The 17,975-nt window shown below is 36.6% G+C and overlaps 3 protein-coding genes across 5 annotated transcripts; 2 read left to right on the top strand and 1 right to left on the bottom strand.

Moving 5' to 3' along the window:
* Window positions 1-1,095: 1,095 nt before the first annotated feature.
* Window positions 1,096-3,945, bottom strand: LOC103491353 (uncharacterized). The gene is made up of 2 exons (XM_008451258.3): window positions 1,936-3,945; window positions 1,096-1,569 (listed from the first exon to the last, which is right to left on the bottom strand). The coding sequence occupies exon 1, from the start codon at window positions 3,689-3,691 to the stop codon at window positions 1,967-1,969; it is 1,725 nt and encodes a 574-aa protein (XP_008449480.1). The 5' UTR covers window positions 3,692-3,945; the 3' UTR covers window positions 1,096-1,569; window positions 1,936-1,966.
* A 799-nt stretch (window positions 3,946-4,744) lies between these two features.
* Window positions 4,745-16,970, top strand: LOC103491354 (uncharacterized). Of its 3 annotated transcripts, XM_051085159.1 has the most exons (15): window positions 4,748-5,061; window positions 5,140-5,777; window positions 6,107-6,270; window positions 6,947-7,007; window positions 7,794-7,859; window positions 8,126-8,214; window positions 8,689-8,752; window positions 9,236-9,448; window positions 10,083-10,148; window positions 10,724-10,803; window positions 10,885-11,012; window positions 13,664-13,732; window positions 14,191-14,233; window positions 14,478-16,017; window positions 16,193-16,970. In XM_051085159.1, the coding sequence occupies exons 1-11, from the start codon at window positions 4,920-4,922 to the stop codon at window positions 10,997-10,999; spliced, it is 1,698 nt and encodes a 565-aa protein (XP_050941116.1). In that variant the 5' UTR covers window positions 4,748-4,919; the 3' UTR covers window positions 11,000-11,012; window positions 13,664-13,732; window positions 14,191-14,233; window positions 14,478-16,017; window positions 16,193-16,970. The 3 variants fall into 3 exon arrangements, with proteins under 3 accessions (XP_050941118.1, XP_050941116.1, XP_050941117.1); XM_051085160.1 differs by lacking the exon at window positions 14,191-14,233; XM_051085161.1 differs by lacking the exons at window positions 10,724-10,803; window positions 10,885-11,012; window positions 13,664-13,732; ... (1 more) ...; window positions 14,478-16,017; window positions 16,193-16,970 and having other exon boundaries at window positions 4,745-5,061; window positions 9,236-9,530; window positions 10,083-10,140.
* On the top strand, window positions 16,223-16,732 carry LOC127149384 (uncharacterized). Its single transcript, XM_051084598.1, has one exon. It carries the CDS (start codon window positions 16,223-16,225, stop codon window positions 16,730-16,732), a length of 510 nt encoding a protein of 169 aa, XP_050940555.1.
* Window positions 16,971-17,975: the final 1,005 nt, after the last annotated feature.

The raw sequence follows: 17,975 nt of genomic DNA, 5'->3' as shown, positions 1-17,975 counted from the left end.
AAATTTTTAAAGTATATAAACCGAAATAAACAAAAGTCAAAACTTGGAAAACAAAAGGGGTATTTAAATCTTAAAAATAGTATTAAAACATTTGGTCTTATTTACACATTAGCTTAGACCTCAAAAATACACGGTCTAAGTTTCCCGCAGCACCTACCTCCATTTACATCCAAAATTCTATGGAATTTCAACTACATATATATAACCCCTTAAGAAAGCTTAAAGTATCATACCCACTTTTTAAAGAACAAGAGTAATTTTCACAAAGTTGAAGGATGTATATAAATATATATTAGGATTATATATTTGTCTACCAAAGCACTTTATTTGACAAGTCACTATACCACCTCTGCAAAGTTCAACAATTTAGCTTTGGGACCCTCACCCTTTCCTGTTTTTTTCCCCTACATCTCCGCCGTGCTTACCTCTCCTTTGTTCTCTTCTTTCCCCTCATCCTCTTTTTACAACCCTTAATCATAATAATTTCTCCCTCTGAATCAGAAATCACATGGATTTTCATTTCTCATGCCTCAACTTCTTCCCCACCCCTAAACCCCCCATAATTGCCAACCTCACTCACATGGGATTGCCATCTCCTGAGTGAACCCCAAGCTTCCGTATCATTATACAAGATTTCCTTGACACTATTAAATGAAAAAAAGAAAAAGAAAAATCCCTACCTATTAAGTCTATAACTAACTAGTGGGGTTCAGATTGTTCTTTCAAGTTATCAAGTTAACAATAAACAAGCATAAGAAGAAACAACAAGACCCCACTCATCCATACCTGATGGAAAATGCCCTTCCTTCCTCCTCCCTTTCTCAAATGCTTTTATCCCTCTCCCTCCATCATTATTACCCACTCCAAAATAAAATTTCTAATCAAACAGTACATACACCAAATTTTGACTGGCCATGCAGCCAACTAGAGGGCATAGTAAAACGGATGATGAAACAGAAACAAACAGAATCAGACAGAAAACAAGCCATTGAGGCAAACACAACGCAACAAAAGGATACAGATTCACAGAGCATTATCATCATCATCATAATAATAACCTGACACATTTGTTGGTCAAAAAAGTATACACAAAAAAAAAAAAAAAACCACCTTCCACTCTTTTTCATAAACTTCTTCGTTACATAATTTTCTTCCTTTTCTTTTTTGAATAAATAATGAAAATGAAGAAACTCACTTGAAATTTACACAAACAAACAAAATGACAATAATGGCCATAAGACACCTCACTTACATCTTAATCAGTGAAATTAAATTGATATTATAAGAGAAAAAAAAAAAAAGCATACCAGGATACTCCCTAAAACCTGCATCCATGCTTCTTTCTTCCATTTTTTTCCTTACTTTTTTTCCCTTCTAAACCTTACCCCCCGAGAAAAAAGGTAAAAATATATATATTATATATATATTAAAAAAAGATAATATACTAATAGGAGAAAATAGTTGTTGAGCATACGAATGGGTTGGTCATGTATTGTTGTTGTAACCTTTTTTTTTTTTTCTCTCTGTCTTCAGCAGTTAGAAAAATCCAAACGAACTCCTTTAGATGCCCTGAAAAATACGGTTTATGAATTAAAATAATAGAATTGGATATTTAATTACTCCCAAAAAGTAAAAAATTAAAAAGAAAAAAAAGGACTATCTATGAATTTAAGTACTGTCATAATTCCTACGACTAAATTATGTGTCAGGTTTAGCCCACTGGTCCCCTACGGGTGTGTGATGGGAGATACTAATACGGTGTCGTGTTTTGTTTCCATAACCGGTGACTGCCACTGACCGGTCACATGACGAGGGGTATCATTGACTTTCCACCTAATGATCCTACCCGGTCAAATCTCAGAGAAAGGTTTAAACTGTACGGTCAACACCTCATAATATAGCAAGTTTCCGAATTTACCCTTGAATGATTCTTACCTTTCACGGCGGGGGTTAGTTTCTTTTCCGTTTATTCCCTCCATGTCCTGTTGAAGATGCTCCTCAGCCGGTTGCCGTTCAGCCGCTGTAGGGCCTTTTTAGCTCCGGCAACGTTCATATCGGCCAGATTCTGCAGATGCTGGTAGGCCCCGGCCTCCAACAGTCTCTTCCGGCAACCTTTGCTTCCACCGGCGAGAACAGCTGTAACAATGGCTATGGGGAAAGACTTGCCGACGACCTCGTTTTTTGGATCGAGCATTTGCATTAATCTCATTACGCTCTTCTCGTCCTTCATTAATTCTTTTCGATTTGATCGAACGGTCAATAGAGATGCTAGGGCTCGCACTGCCACCTCCTGAACTCCGGCTGGCTTCGGCATTTCCATTAACTTCACTAAGGAACCCATACAACTCCCAATGGCTCTCTTGTTCCCATCGCTAATTGATAAATTGGAAACAAGAGAGGCTGCGATTTGCTGCAGTACTAGGTTTCCGTGTTTCACTAATTCGCCGAGTTTCATTACAAATAATGTAGAAGATGATAGAATACGAGCGACGGAATCGGAAACCGCGAGGGAACTTAGGGCTCGCAACGCGCTTTCGATCGTATCTGGACTCGCTGAATCGTGGATCAAGTGCAATAATCTTTGTAAACCTCGTTCTTGAATTATCAGTGATCGGAAATACTCACCGGAGGAGGCTAATACTGCCGTGGACATTGCTGCCTTCTCCTGCGACGCCGTTGTGCTCGAAACTAGCAACTGTAACAAGACTGGAATCACTCCTTCCTCGACGAGAGAGGCTTTGATATCTTCCACCGCCGTGACATTCCTAATCGCACCGACCGCCGAAGCTTGCAGAGAAGGGGTACCTGAGCGGCAGGCATCGATTAATACCGATATACCTCCGTAAGCGGAAACAGCCCAAGCGTTTTCAGAGTCGATGGTGATGGCTTCGACTGCGGCGGCGGCCTTTTCCTTCAGATGCATCGATCCTGTTTCAAGAATCCTCAGCAATGGGCCTAATCCTCCTTCTTCAAACACTCTTTTTCTCGATTCATCGCTGGCCGTAGAGAGAACTGAAATCGCTGAAGCAGCAAGCTCTCGCACAGAAGGTTGAGCGTTGAAATCAAGCAAATGTACTAAATACCCAACATTTCCCTCTTTGGCAACCAACCCAGCGGACTTCTCATCCTGGTTCAGAAGCTGAACAAGAGACTCCAAAGCCTTCTTCTTGAACTCCATCCCTCCGATTTGCAATCGCGTAAACAGATCCCTAATGAAAAACTCGGTATCATCCTTATTCGAACCCGGAACCGGCTGAGAGAGAACTAACGCGTTTGATTGATAAAGAACCCCAGATCTAAGCAACAAATCGAGGTCGTTGAGTTGACTAGAGAGAGAAGCAGACGCCATATCCAAATCACTCTGCATATGAAGCTTTCCGCCAGAGAAGGCAGGGTCGGAGCATTGGTCGGACAAAGACTTAAGCCGCTGAAGGGTAGAAAGTAGAGACGGGAGAATGGTATGAACAAGTGGGTTCTCCGACCAGTGAGAGGAATCCAAGATTTCGATTAGAGCAGAGTGAAGAATAGCGAGCTTCGAATGGAGGACCTGCCACCGCCCAACGAAGGACCGGACATTGAGGGAAGAAAGTAGTAGTAACGAAACAATCTGAATGATGAGGTCGAGAAGGGCTTGGGAAGAAGAGGTGGACGGCGGCGGCGTAATGGGTGGTCCAACTGTGGTCGGAGGCATTTACGGGTAAGATTCTGATCGGGATAGAACCCTAGAAAGCTCTGAAACAGGGTTGAGAAACAGAGAACATGAAGGATTGCTTGGTGGGAAAGGAAAAGAAAGGGGAAAAAAAAGATGGGAAGAGAGGGAAAATCGAAGTGGGTCTGACACAAAAACGATACAGAAAAGGGGCTGTTGGCGGAATCAAGAACACAATCAACGATGATGAGAGAGGGAAAGAGAAAGAAAGCTACGAAGTAGAGAGAGAAAGTCTGTGGCAGTTGAAAAGAGAAAACTGCGTTGGTCACGCGGAGAAGATGGTGGAGCTCCAACTGGGCCTTCTGATTTGGGCCTAATGGGCCGGATGGTCCATTATCCATTTCAGTTTTGGAGATGATTTTCACGTAAATTTTGGTCCTAGACTTTTCTATTTTGGTCTTCAAGTACTTGGAAAAAAAAAATGGGAATAATAACTTAGCTTCTATATCTTTTAATTATTAGGCATAAAATAAATCGATAAACAACCGATAAATCTTACTAATAATTTATTCTCTAGGTCTTTTATCTCAAGCATCACATTGAAAATAAATAAGATCCAAATAAAAAGTTGATGTTGTTTCTTTTTCTAAAAAAACTTAAATCTTTCACATTGCAAATCATATGCATAAGTTGTATTGTTGAATAGTAATGATTTAAGTTAAAAATAGGTTGATTGTTGAGCTACTTTCTCAATCTTCTTTGCTCGCACTTTTCACTCAGATCCTAACACTTGTGTTTCATTTTCTCCTCTTCAATTACTATAAACACATCAAATAATCACATTCCGTTCTCATATTCTTGCACTCTCAGCAAGTGGCTAAAAGCACAAACATAAAGATTCATTGAAATAAGCGATGAATGGTCAATTAGTGGTTTGAGATGATCGAAGTAGCAAAGATGACATATATCATGTGTGGTGGAAGTAGATTGGGTCATCCATGGAAAAGTTTACAATAACATATCATGTGAACTTCTTACAAACGAGTTCATAATACTTTGGTTAAATAACAAAATTAATCCATATGGTTAAGATAAAGTACAAATTCAATTTCTATAACTTCAAAGAAAAAAGAAAAGAAAGGAAAAGAAGGGTTTATCCTTCTCCGCTAAACCCTTCTTCTTGTTGCTTCCATCAGATTTCACTCTGCATTCAGAAAATCAATCATCAATAAGCCAACGACGAGCTGAAGAAAGCTTCACCCACCAAAAAATGGTGCATAAACCATGGAGAATAATTCCAAGGCCATTGCTCGAAACCGTCCTCAACAATCATTCACAGCATCACCGAGTCCCTCAACCTTTGATTCTTCATGGCCCCAGAGGCGTCGGCAAAACCACTCTCATTCTCGAACGTAAGCTCTTCTAATGTCTTTTCCTTTCTCCCAATTTATGACCGAATTGCTTATCTCTTGATTCCTCATGTTTCTCAGGCCTCCTCGCCGATTGGAACAAAGGCCCCCACTTATCTGGATATGTGGACTTTGCTGAAACTATCCAAGACCATCACCCAATTTACGGCCAGTCCTTTCCATGGGCATCCTGGTCCAATTGTTCGCCACCATATCTGTCCAACTGCAGAATTAAACTTGAAAGTTGCCTCGAATCCATGGCTGAAAAGGGGGTTAAACTAGGTAGTATAACATCCCATCAAATATTCACCACCATGAACAAGTGGCACGGCCTGGATACGGCCCTTCGCCGTGTACTTCAGGTGGATAATGATTCGAAAAGAGTGGTCTCGCGGAGAGCGTCCAGCTCGGCTTTGTGGGATCAAGCAGTTCTTGCACTATCTGCTCGATGTAATGCCGCTGAGCTTGATGGGGTTCTAGGATTGGGTGAGGAAGGGAGGAGTTTACCAATTGAAGAAGCTTCTTATTTTAGAGAAGCTTTTGTGGCGCTGAGATTGGCTAAGGAGTTGATCAGAATTCAGCAAGGTTGGCGAGCTAATGCCATTGCTGATTTGAATCGAACAGGCGGTTTTTCAACGTCCTTGGCACATTCCTGTACTGACTGGCCTTGTTTGTTGATAGAATTGCTGTCACAAGCTGCTGAAATCAATCATTTTCAGGTAAACGTGTTGAAAACAGTTGGAGTGCTGATGTAGTTTAATCAATATTAGTGTCTTGATAAAGAGAAAGGATCCTTCCCCACTCCCCCATTTCAGGGAGGAAGATGAATTATAGGCTAAAATCCCAAGGCGTTTTGTTGATTAAATTAAGAGACATTTCTTTTTAAAGTCGGAATCTTCAAAAGGAAATGAACCCCACGTTTCAATTTTGTCTTCAAGGCCTAGAGATGGGTATTACTTTACAATTTCATAATGATGATTTTGTTAAGCGTGATGAAATATGTATGGAATCGGACTGTAACTCTTTTCTTTTGGTATGTTCTTGGCAGCCAAAATTAATTATAAACAATGTAGATGTGTTACGAAATGCAATTTTATCGGATGATGATTCATCAGTCTGTGGATCGATGTATCATGACAGCCTAGTGTGGAGAATAATTGCTCTCGGAGCAAATGAAAGGTGCCTTCCTGTCATACTTGTAACGTCTGACAGGTAAGGTTAATCGGCATACCCTTGAATTCTCTTAGATATACTGCTTCAATTGTCAAAACTTTAGAGAATTTAAACGTTGGATGCCCTATCATATGATATATATTATACTATATCTGGGAGAATGCTAATCAAATAATGTCTATTTAAAATATTTAATATGAGACTGATTCTCCAGCCTCATAATCTACTTTGTGGTATTTGTTTCTGGTCATCTGATATGTTTAATTGAATTTAGCTTTCATAGTTAGCAATATTTCTTTCTTTGGATTTTATGGGGCGAGTGCAAGAAACGTCTCTTTTGAGATTCTTTTTCTTATTTTGATAGTTTCATGGATCTGGTTACATTTACTAAGCTATTTCGGAAGCAAAACAAGACACCCATTTTAAGCTTTTCACTCTTTACTATTTAGTTTCCAATAGTAAATCTCTTTTGCACCTATAGGTGCTTGGGGTTGTCCTTTATTTCTTTTATTCAATCAGATGCTTCTTCTAAAAACGAAACGATTTTATTGATTGTATGAAAATATTTATCTATATTTTAGGTTTATATATGTTTGAATCACACTTCATGTTCATAGATCTACTTTAGGTTTGTTTTAGGTTTATATATCTTTGAATCATATGCCCTACATAGATCTACTTTTTTTCACCACTTCCTTCTTTTCCTTCTTGACAGCTACTATTCATACCGTGCTTACATGGATTTTGGATTTCCAGATATTTTTATCTCACGTGAGGTAGCGTACGAAGGTTGCACTAATTTATCTTTGTTTCATAACTCTATGTCATTTTTCCTAGACTCCTATCACGGATATTATATAATGATGGTTGAAATACCATTTTGGTATCTCTACTCTAAGATATGTTCAAAACAGTAGATATCCACTTCATCCTAGACTTTTAGCCTTTGCCATCTTGTCCAGTGTGTGTGTGTATGTTTTCCTAACAAATGCATAAGTGAGCCCTTGCCTAATGGTTTAGGCAGTTGGTGCCTGTGCAGTTCAGTAATGTTGTGATTAGCGGTAATTTAATCTGATACTGAGATCCTAATATTAAAATTGCACATGCACTTCTAGTTCAGTTTAACATTAGCAATTGCGGGGCCTTGATAATTAAAATTTTTTATATCTTTATCCTGAGCATTATTCCCTTTTCATCATTTCAATAAAAAAATTGTTTCCTCTTCTCTTTTTCTTTTCTATTATTTTGAAAAAGTTAAAATGGAAATTGATCATAGATGGATATAGGAGTGTTATGAATTTGTATAAGGAGATTGAGCAACCTCAATCTACAACTTAAGCATTTAAGGTTAATAGTCTTGAACATATCAAGGAAATGGAAACTTATGAATGGATGCTGACATAAAGAAGAAGAAGAAGAAGAAGAAGAAGAAGGAACATCTGCGTTACATTTTATTAGTCTCTTCTTCTTCTTTGATTAAATAAGCATCCAAATGCTTAGAGTTCCATTACTTGAGAATAATCGTTCTATATCTCACCCCGTCAAGTTCGTTTGAGCTGCAGACTTTTGGATGGACTCCTCAAGAGGCCAAACTGCATATGGTTCCTGATTATTTCAGCAATGCAGAGGTAAGTAACTGCTGCATATCCTAAAGAACTCTATTCTTAAGAGCTGTAATTGAGATGCAAAAGTTTAAATTTAATATAGCAGCGGAAGAAGAATAAATGTGTCAATGTATGCCAAAATAATGTTATAAAGCTTGTCTGCTCTTGGGATTTACCGTTCCTTTTCTCTTCTCTTGCAAAATTTTCACATTAGAATACCTTTACTGCACTTCTGCTCCACCTCGAATCACGATCATTTCTTGACTACATTAGTTCTCTCTAAATTGTAGTGGAAGCTGATTGCTGAGGTCCTTGGCTCGAACCCTCGACACCTATTCGAGCTTTATGCTCTGAAACAAGGCAATCACTTTAACAAAATGTAAGAATGAGATGTTTTATTTTTATTCTCAGTACTGCAATACCTAGAAACTTTATCAATTCTTGGCCTCTTAGATGGTGCAGCAAACTTTATTTGAGTGGTCTGAAGTATGAAATATTTGGCTTTCACAATTGCTATGCATAGGACGCACTGTTGATGACTGCTATTAAGTTTGTTGCCTACCAATTGGAAACATTGTTTTCATTTGTGTGAATGCATCCTTGTATCAGAAAGTTAATTGGATGTGCAGAAGTTCTTTCATTTGCTCTATGAAAGTATATTTTTCTTTTTTTAAAAAATATTTCATTGTTTATTTAGAAATTCATTATTTGAAGACATCCTTACCATAGAATCCGCTGGAACTGTTTAAAATTGATTCAGTTCTCTGTTTGTATGGAGTGTTTGATTTCAGATAAAATTGAAAGTGATTCCATATGGAATTTGATTATGACTAAATTTTATGTTTGACTAAAGGGAAAGGGATCATAATTTTGGCACAATCGAGGATATCATAGATGCATACTTGGCATACTTGCAAGTAAGTATGTGAAGGCAGATTTACCTACTATTCTTTAACCATCGATCAGTCAACTAACTTGTTGACTTGCTATTTCTCATTATCTTCTCCACTGTTTGTATATTGTTAGATATTGATTAGATATCTAATGCTTTGTAAGGCTGGAAGATGTTTCAATTAAGTTAAAGTTCTTTCAATAGCTTGTTATTGTGCACAATTTTCACTTCTTTTTCTGGGAATTGAAGTATTGGGGTTTGATTAAGCCAGAAAAAGAAGGCATTAGTGTCCCCGTTATAATTATCCTGCACGATAGTTTGGAGGTGTTTTTCGGTGCATTGGATGGACCTATTAACCAGCTTAATTAGTCTATGCCTATGTTTTATTTTCATGTTCTTCTTCAGAGTCTATTTCCATAATGACGCATGCTCACTATTTTATATTACTTATTTCTTTTAATTGCACAAAACTTAATTTGGCGACCTACTTATGTTTCTTTATTTTAAGGTGACAGTGGTAAATCCTGCCATGGATAGAGCGCTAGCACTCCTGCAAGCACATGCTGGTGATGTGCGAAATGGACTGGTTTCAAAAGATAGATTACGCTTTGGTGCACCTTGGAGGCATCCTCCTCAGAGTGCCGATCCACACTTGAGCTTGGTCTGGGCAAAGATTCAGCTGATGGATTTTGTACATTCTCTTGTGGATGCGGAATTTGGGGTAATTATCTGTGTTTTGGCGCAGAAATTGCTAGTTGTAAATGCTTCCTATCGTGCTGCATAGCTCTTGAATCATTTTGCATGTATGTATCAGAGAAGAGGTTTTTGCATCTTAACAGGTGTAGAGTTACTTTATTCGTTCTTTTTCGCCATTTTATCTAACCACTGTGAAAATTTAACCTATCGTTTCTGTTCACCTTTGAAATGTTTAGATCAAACAATTTCAAGGTGTGTTTGGCCCAAGGAATTTGAAAGTAGGACGAGGAAAGTAGTAAGGAAATAGGAAGTTGTGAACTCCACTACTTCTTTGGCCCAAAGAGTTTGTGGGTCCCTCCACTCAATTTTATAACTTATCAACTTCTTACACTGTAGGCATCTGAAATTCACAACTTTCTAAATTTTATTACTCCTTACTTCTCAATAAAAAAGACTTAAATGAGATTTCAAATTTGTTTATTTTAAAAGATAAATTCTTAATGCAGTGAAAATAATAACAATAATAAAAAAAAGGAGGGATGGTGAATAGGATAGAAGATAACAGCGAATATAAATTAATTAAAACTTGAATGTCCTCTGTACTAAAACTATTATTTTAGTATTTATTCCTCATTCAAATTTTGCACTGTTGTCGTTAGGTTAACTATCTTGCTGACTGTAGCCTTGAAATCTTTGATGATCCATCTGTTGTTGCCTTGACTGAGGTTAGCCTTCTTCCACTAATGATGTTTTCTTAATTGTGGGCTTCCTTATTGATAATTGGTATGGTTCACATAAATTTTCTGTTTACTTTTTCAACAAAGCAGTCAAGTTCTAATTTTCGCATTGTACAGTATGTATTTATTTAATTTGGGAAATTATGTTTCACTTAAATGTTTGTTACTTTTAATCCTTTTTAAATTAGAAACCTAATATATGTTAGTTTAGTTTACTCCATCTACTTGGGTTAAGAAAATTAAACTTTTCTTGATCTACTAAAAATTTTCTTCTTTTTGTGTGAGTTCTCCAACATCATAATTCAATGGGGATGTTTGGGCTAACAATGGTTCTTAAAGAAGTAGTGAGTGAACGGAAATTACTCCGAGTAGGCTTTACCATGGTGATATATTGATAAAACCAAACTGCATAGGAATAGGATAAGATTTAGTTGTTTCCAATCATAAAAAAGGATAGGATAGTTAATTATCAATGTTATTCTACTACTGTTATCTAGTTCCAATCATGAAACTTGAATCAACACACCTATTTCCCCCCACGTGATCTGTCTTGCCTCTTGAAGGTCGGTTTGCTTTATACTCAACGTGATCCATCCTTCATGCGGCCAATATCTATAGGAATTCAAAGATGTCTAGTGCGATGGTAAGTGGACCTTCTTGTCTATCATTCTGAAGGGAGAATCAACAATATGAATTTAAATTGAAATCTTCTCTTATTCTTCAGGCTTGTCCAACAGCAACTTCAACTTAGTTCCAAACATTATCTTCAGTATCTGTGGCAGAGAATTATACGAGGCCGTAGCTACCGCCATCTCATGCTACAAGTGGGATATAAATAGACCTCATTATTAGGTGAGCATTTTAAATTTACTACTTCTTTTAGTTTAATACTTCGAAAATAAAATAGTAGTAAAAAAAATTACCATAGTTAGCAAAATAGTCATTGAGTTGAACTCCTATCCTTGCCCCACTATCATCTTTCTTAAGCTTCATTTTTCTTTGACACCGTTGACAAAATCAACTATAAGTAGGAAAATGAACTGAAGTAAAAGAAAAGAAAATAACTTTAGCAGGAAAATTACATTCATGGAAAGTTAATGAACATGCAACTTAACTTGTCATTTAAACCTTCCCACCAACCTATCTTCGCTTTCATTGGGGGTAGCCCTAGGAGTGGATCCTTTTGGAGTCCAATGTTGGAAAATGTTCAAAAACAGTTATTTTGCTGGAAAAGGGCTTTCCTTCTGGATGGGGGGAAGGTTTACTCTTATCCAATCAACGTTGAGTGGTATCCCTACGTATACTTTCTTTCTTTCATTTAGAATTCCTTTAGCAGTGAACAATAGCAATGAAAGAAATTATGAAGAATTTCTTATGGGAAAAGGAGGTCAAGGGGGAGGTTTGTATCTGATTAATTGGGAGGTGGTCTCGAAACCACCGAAGCTCGGTGGTTTAGCATTGGGAACTTGAGACGTAGAAACAAGATCTTGTTCTGTTTGGAACCTATGCCTTGTGGCATAAGTTAGAGTGAACAGATATTGTCCAAACCCTTGGGGCTCCTCTGAATGTCTATGTGAGGAAATTATGTTGAATTTTATGCCCTTGTAGTTTCTTAAATGGTCTTTTGGGGATGGTACCAAGGTTTGTTTCGGGAAAGATTGTCAGTTTTCTCTGGTTGTTTGGGAGCGTTGTTGGGCCCCTTTCGTGATTAGTCAGTTTCAGAACAAAGGTGGCAGTGCTATTATGTAGGAGACTCAAATCTCCCTTTACGTGAGGAAGGTATGCTCTTTGGCCGTCGGGATATTTTTGTTATTTTTTGGGGTTTGTTGCAAGGAATGGGAGAATTTTTAGAGGTGCGGAGTGAGGCTTGCAGTACTATAATAAAAAAGAATAATTATCTTTTTGATATTTGTGACTATTTGAGCCAGTTTGTATGCGTCTTGACTAGTTTGACGAGACAACTCTACAACATTTGGGTACCAAGAAAATTTGTACAACATTGAATTCTAGCTAGATGTCTAACGTGGATTGAATAAATAATTGAATCACAGCTACATTGCAGTAGAATAAAAATAGAAAACTGAAGGAAAACCAAGAATGAGATAATGAATATCTTCTTTGCAAGAATTCAGTAGTGTTTGAACTTCTTAAAGAAAACGTCCAAGGGAAAGCTTGAATTTTAGATCCAGTCTTATTACACAATGTCATAACCCATCCTAGAGAAAAGTATGCTATCAAGGAAACTTTTAGTATAGGTCAACTGTTTCAAGGCATCTGTCCTCAACAAAAGGTTAGGGGTTCAAATACTCCCATGCTCTCAAATTTCCACTTCACAAGTTAGAGTCGAATAAGCAATTGATCATAAAATTGTAAACAATAAAGCAAAGAGAAAGAAAAAAACAACACTAAAAAGTATACTGGTTCGTTCCAAACTTGGAACCATGTCCAATCTATTGCAACTACAAGTTTTACTATGATGGAGATTCCGAAGAACCTTCAAACAAATGCTACAAATCTCTCTTCCCTAATAGCCCAACACGAAGTATTTGTATCCGGTACCACAAGCCAATAGCTTGGAATAAATATTAAGAAAAAACGAATAAAAATACACATTGTACTTTACTCAAATAGGCTCACTATCACTCACTTAATACTGAAGAAAAAAAGAAAAGCTTGCTCTCGGCTTTCTTATTCACCAGCAATTTGAGGCTCACTAGACTTCTTCTAAATCTCTCTTCCTTTAATAGATGAAGTCCGCCACCCAAAATTTCTTTCTTAAATGAAGCCTACAAAATTAACCAATAAAAACATTTCCTTCTTGGTTAATTAATAAGATGATTGGGCCTTTGATAAATGGGCTCCAAAATAAAAATTCAATAAAAGAATTTCTATCATTTCACGCATATGCATGCTTCAATTTGTTGATTTTTCCCCACAATTCTGGACACAACCTCGACTTATTATCAATCGACTAAAGTTTCCTTCCACTACTACGATTATACCCCAAAACGGGGATGATACTTCTGCGGGAATGGAATTCACTTCTCACTCCATATCATTCATTTGTTCAGAGCGAAGGATCCACTTGTCAAGGGAAGATAAATCAAAGAAGCAACATGACAAAATAAGAAACGAGAAGAAGAGATCTCAATTTGAACCTTTTCCTTGAACTGAATTTTGAGTCTATTACCAATTCCGTGCAAGTTTTCCCCTTTTTCTTTCTTTATTTCATTTATAACTGAGAATCTTCGGACAACTTACTAGTACCTGATTAAATAGGGTAACAACATGATCCTAAATATTTAGCATGACGAAACTTGTAAGATTTTTTATTAACTTCGCTAAATGTCACCAAGGTTTCAACCCAACCACAAACATTTCTGTCTTAACTTTGCCCTAATTCTAAAACAAGTTCAAGGGAAACAACTACGCCTTTTTTGGCATATAATATCTGAGTTTGTATGTTTTGCCTTTGATCAAACATGGAGGTCAATTTCTTTCAGATTTTCTTTAACGATGGCATATTCAGAAGAGAGCAGGATATGACATCTTTCAGTTTGAAATGCAAAAATGTAAGTTGCTCATTGCTTAAATGAATTATTGTTGTGGCATAGTTTCTTGAAACCATTCTTTTTTTGCTTTTTGGGGTTTGGAGATAGCATTCATCGACACAGTATCACCTACAGCTGGAGCTGATATACATATTGACACATTGATTATGGAGTTTCACCCACCTATGATCATACATTCAGTTTAACACATTTCTTTGCCTTCATTTCTTATTCATGTTGATGGAATTTGAATAGTATGCATATGGGAAAGCTCAGTTTCTTACTAAAAGATTTTGTGAATATGGGAACAGTCTCGTGAACTTCTAGAAGCACCTCGTTTTTTCACTTGTTCTCTTGTGAAAATGGGGCTTCTAATAATTTGGAGTGCTTTACCCTAACGTATTAGATATTACACTCAAACTTTACTATCCGAGCAGACTATTTTCTTATTAATTCAGTTTTTTTTTATCGGCATACAGGTACGGGTAGATTTAGGGACTGACTCAATAATTTCAATATAAGGTTAGAGCTACCTTTCCTTGATTTCTCATATGGCATGTGATCATTCTTTGATTAGATTGTCTTCCCTCTTTTCAAAACCAAATTTTTTTTTACATTAGAAATTATTATCCTTGATTAATTTGGGATATATATAGATAACGGAACTTAGTGACCCTTGTTCCTTCATTGCCAATTATTCTACCTGTGTCATCAGCTTCACTTGTAATGTGAGTCTAATTACTGTTGAAAACTGGTTCAATTGCAGGAACAGAGCTTCCGGCCGCAGCTGTGATACTAACATTGTGGAATATTTATTCAATTTTCAAAGTGGAAGGTTTTCATTGAAATTTTGTGTATTCAAAAACTTTTAGAATCATAGATAGATATATTTGTAGTTGGATTCATAATGGGGGAATAATAAGAGAAAAGTTGCCTTTTCTTGAGAAGGAGGGTAAAGATCAATATGGGATTTTTTGAATATTCATTTTCTTTTCCATAGAAATGAAATTATTTGAAAGGAGTGTAAAGAAGCAGCTTTTTCGGAGTCACTGTTCACCTTAATTTCATTGTGCCCAATTTCTACTTTTTGGACAAAAGGTGGGTCTCAAACCAGCCCCCTCAAATTAAGTAGGAAGGAGACGTGCCGGATTTATTGGCTTTTTTCTTATTTTCAATTAAATTAACTCTCGCCGCAAAGGAGCAGAAAATTGCCATGATTATAGTTATGGTAACTAGCCTGCACACTGGCCTCAATTAAGAATGAAGTGGCCTCCCTCTTCCAAGTTTACTTGGCCTTTATTCGTCTTTCCTGAGATAAGAAGAGTTCCTTAAAGTAGAAAAGTAGCACAGCCGTAGATTTCAAGGATTTTATTTTGACCATTTCAAATTCATATGAGCTATCATGTTCATTTGAATACATGATTTACATGATTTTGATGTTCAAATAACACCCCTTGTAATGTCTAGAAGGTGTCACTTCAAGATTCAGTAGATTTGTGTTTGAAAGGATTTAAGCTTAGAAATGGGAGAGATGATGATAACCACCCAACACTATCATGTGTTCATGTGTCACCTACCCTAAAGATTATTCTGTATTAACAATAATTTTCTGCAGGTTTGAGATACTTCACATCATGCAGTTAGTTCAGATGGTGGGCTTTCCTTTATTTTAGTTCAAAGGAAATGGAGCGAAAGAACCTCTTCCAACACACGGTTCGATTTGGACTAATTATTATATGCATTAAGGTCATACATAAAATATTTTTATTTAATACAGGTTTAGAAGGTAAAATGGTGTATTCTCGCCAGACACGGTTAGCTTGAATGACGCATAGGTCTACCTTTTCCCGCTCAAATAGGGGCACTAATTTGAATTAGGTACTCTCCAACCCACCTGAAGTCTTTGTTAGTGGTAGAGGTAGAGTTAAGAGTTAGAGAGAGAAATGTCAATTGTCAACAGAGCAATCAAACAAGGCGGGTCCCCTTTTCCATATAGATCGAGATCGATGCCTGCACGTTTATTGCTTTACTCTCTCTTCATTGCCTGCTGCGGCGCGCTCCCCTCCACTCCAATGCTAACCACAAAGACTTTGATCAATCACCCCATTCAATTCAACTACACAAGCTTTCCTTAGACCCAACTTCTTCAGTTCAGATATGGAATTGGAATGAATGGCAGACATGGCATGGCCCTTCGTTCTACTTCCCAGTCTCTCTCTTCTTCACCTCCACTTGACCATGGCGGACTTCTTTCAGCTCAGTTAATGACGTTCTATCCCTGAAGATCTACAGAAAACCCAAAACTGGTTAGTAGGATCATTCTCTCTTTCATTAAAAACCAACTTTTCTTTTCTTGATTTTGCTCGTTCTTTGTTCTGAAAAGACATTGTTTGAAGTATTCTTCTTTCTGGGTATCTCTGGTTTGTAATCTTCTCTGTTTCATTTCACACCATACTTCCTTTTCGGGGTTTGTTGTGTCAGATTGGCATCTAGAAGGAATTTGAAGAGGAAATGGAGCGGGCTAATCGAGGGCGGAGATGGGCCAATTTAAAGCAACGGCTAGGATTGAAGGGGATGGGGTGCTGTAGAGGTTCATGGAGTCCAACATCGTCAACTTTGACAATGATTGAAGGGTTTAGCTTAAGCCTCCATGGAAGCAGCCGCAGTCAAAGAGAAGATGGGGGTCGGAGCTCAGCAGCTTCCGGTATGAACTTGGCGATGGCTCTGGCGGCGGAGAGAAATTTGAGGAGTGACGAAGGAGGCCCCACGGGCGCTAGTGATGTGAAATCACTGATGAGATTGTTTGAAGAAATGGACGGTGGGGATTGGAAAACAAAACGAAAGGAAGGTGAGAATAACGGTGATTGGATGTGCTGCGTGTGCATGGAAAGGAGTAAAGGCGCGGCTTTTATTCCCTGTGGACACACCTTCTGTAGGGTATGTTCTAGGGAATTATGGCTTAACAGAGGCACGTGTCCCATCTGCAGCCGTTCGATCATTGAGATTCTTGACATTTTTTAAAATTTTTAAAAATTATTTTTGTTTTCGTAAATTATTATCTCAATGTGATTTGTTTTTTCTTTTTCTTTTTTTTCTTTTTCCCTTTTTGTTTTATTTGTTGGTTTGGTATATTTTTGGGTGGACGTGTTAATTAGATTATATCATCCAAAGATAGCATTTTAAGCTTTTCTTTCTTAGTTTGGAAATGTAAGTATCCTAAAATTATAATATGTTTTGCATCACGTAATTTCTGGACAAATTTAATTTTAATACTCTTTCTCTCTTATGAATGTTACAAAATTCTTACCCTTTAATTTTATAAAAAAATCAATTAAATATTAAAAAATTTTCAATCGGCAATTATACCGTATATCTTGTAATTAATATTTGGTTTATTAACGAGTATTATTTTATTCTTATGACAAAATACATCTACTATGATAAGGTAAGTGAAATGTATGTCTCGGTCAGATCGAAATGAGACTAAAATTATAATATAGGATATATTATATAACAATCTTAAATTCATAATTCTTATACTTGATTATATTTAAAAAAGAAAAATTAGTACTACAATTATGTATTAAATGCCATCCACTAAATTTAGAGATTTTGAACTCCAAGTCAAAATTCAAATTTTTTGAAAAAGAAGAGAAAAATTTGTAAGACAATAAGAGAATAAATAAGAACTAAATTTAATGAAAATAAAAATTCCCTTTTGTAATGGATTTTGAAATAGGAAATTTTTGGGAAAACACTGGCACATGATTTCAATGTTTATGCTTTTTCCATGCTAGAAATCAAGGAGGTTATTATGGGCTTTTGGGCTTGGATTGTACGTAAATTATTAAGTATGTAGTAATATTTTAAAAAAATTGAAAATATAACAAAGTTTATCGGTGATAGACCAACATTTGCTATATAGTCTATCAATGATAGACTTGTATCATTTCGATTTTGACAGATTTTGCTATATTTGCAATTTTTTTAAATTACTACTATATACTTAATTATTTTAAATATAATTGCTACATTTGCAACTATCCCTATTATAATATATTAGGATATTCCTGAAACAAATATTATGCATTTAAGTCATTTTTGTAATTTGGCCTACTAAATTATACTATTAGGGTAGAAATCATTATTATAACTTAATAGTTTACATCCCGGACACCTCCTAAACAGACCTATTAAAAATAAGGGAATTACACTATGTATCAATTTTAAAATAATAATTAAGTGTATGAAAACATTTTTAAAA

This window comes from Cucumis melo, chromosome 5 (genome assembly GCF_025177605.1).
Source record: "Cucumis melo cultivar AY chromosome 5, USDA_Cmelo_AY_1.0, whole genome shotgun sequence".
In the NCBI taxonomy this organism is placed as follows: Eukaryota; Viridiplantae; Streptophyta; class Magnoliopsida; order Cucurbitales; family Cucurbitaceae; genus Cucumis; species Cucumis melo.
The sequence above is the reverse complement of the archived record's forward strand: the minus strand, read 5'-3'. Positions and strand labels throughout refer to the sequence as shown.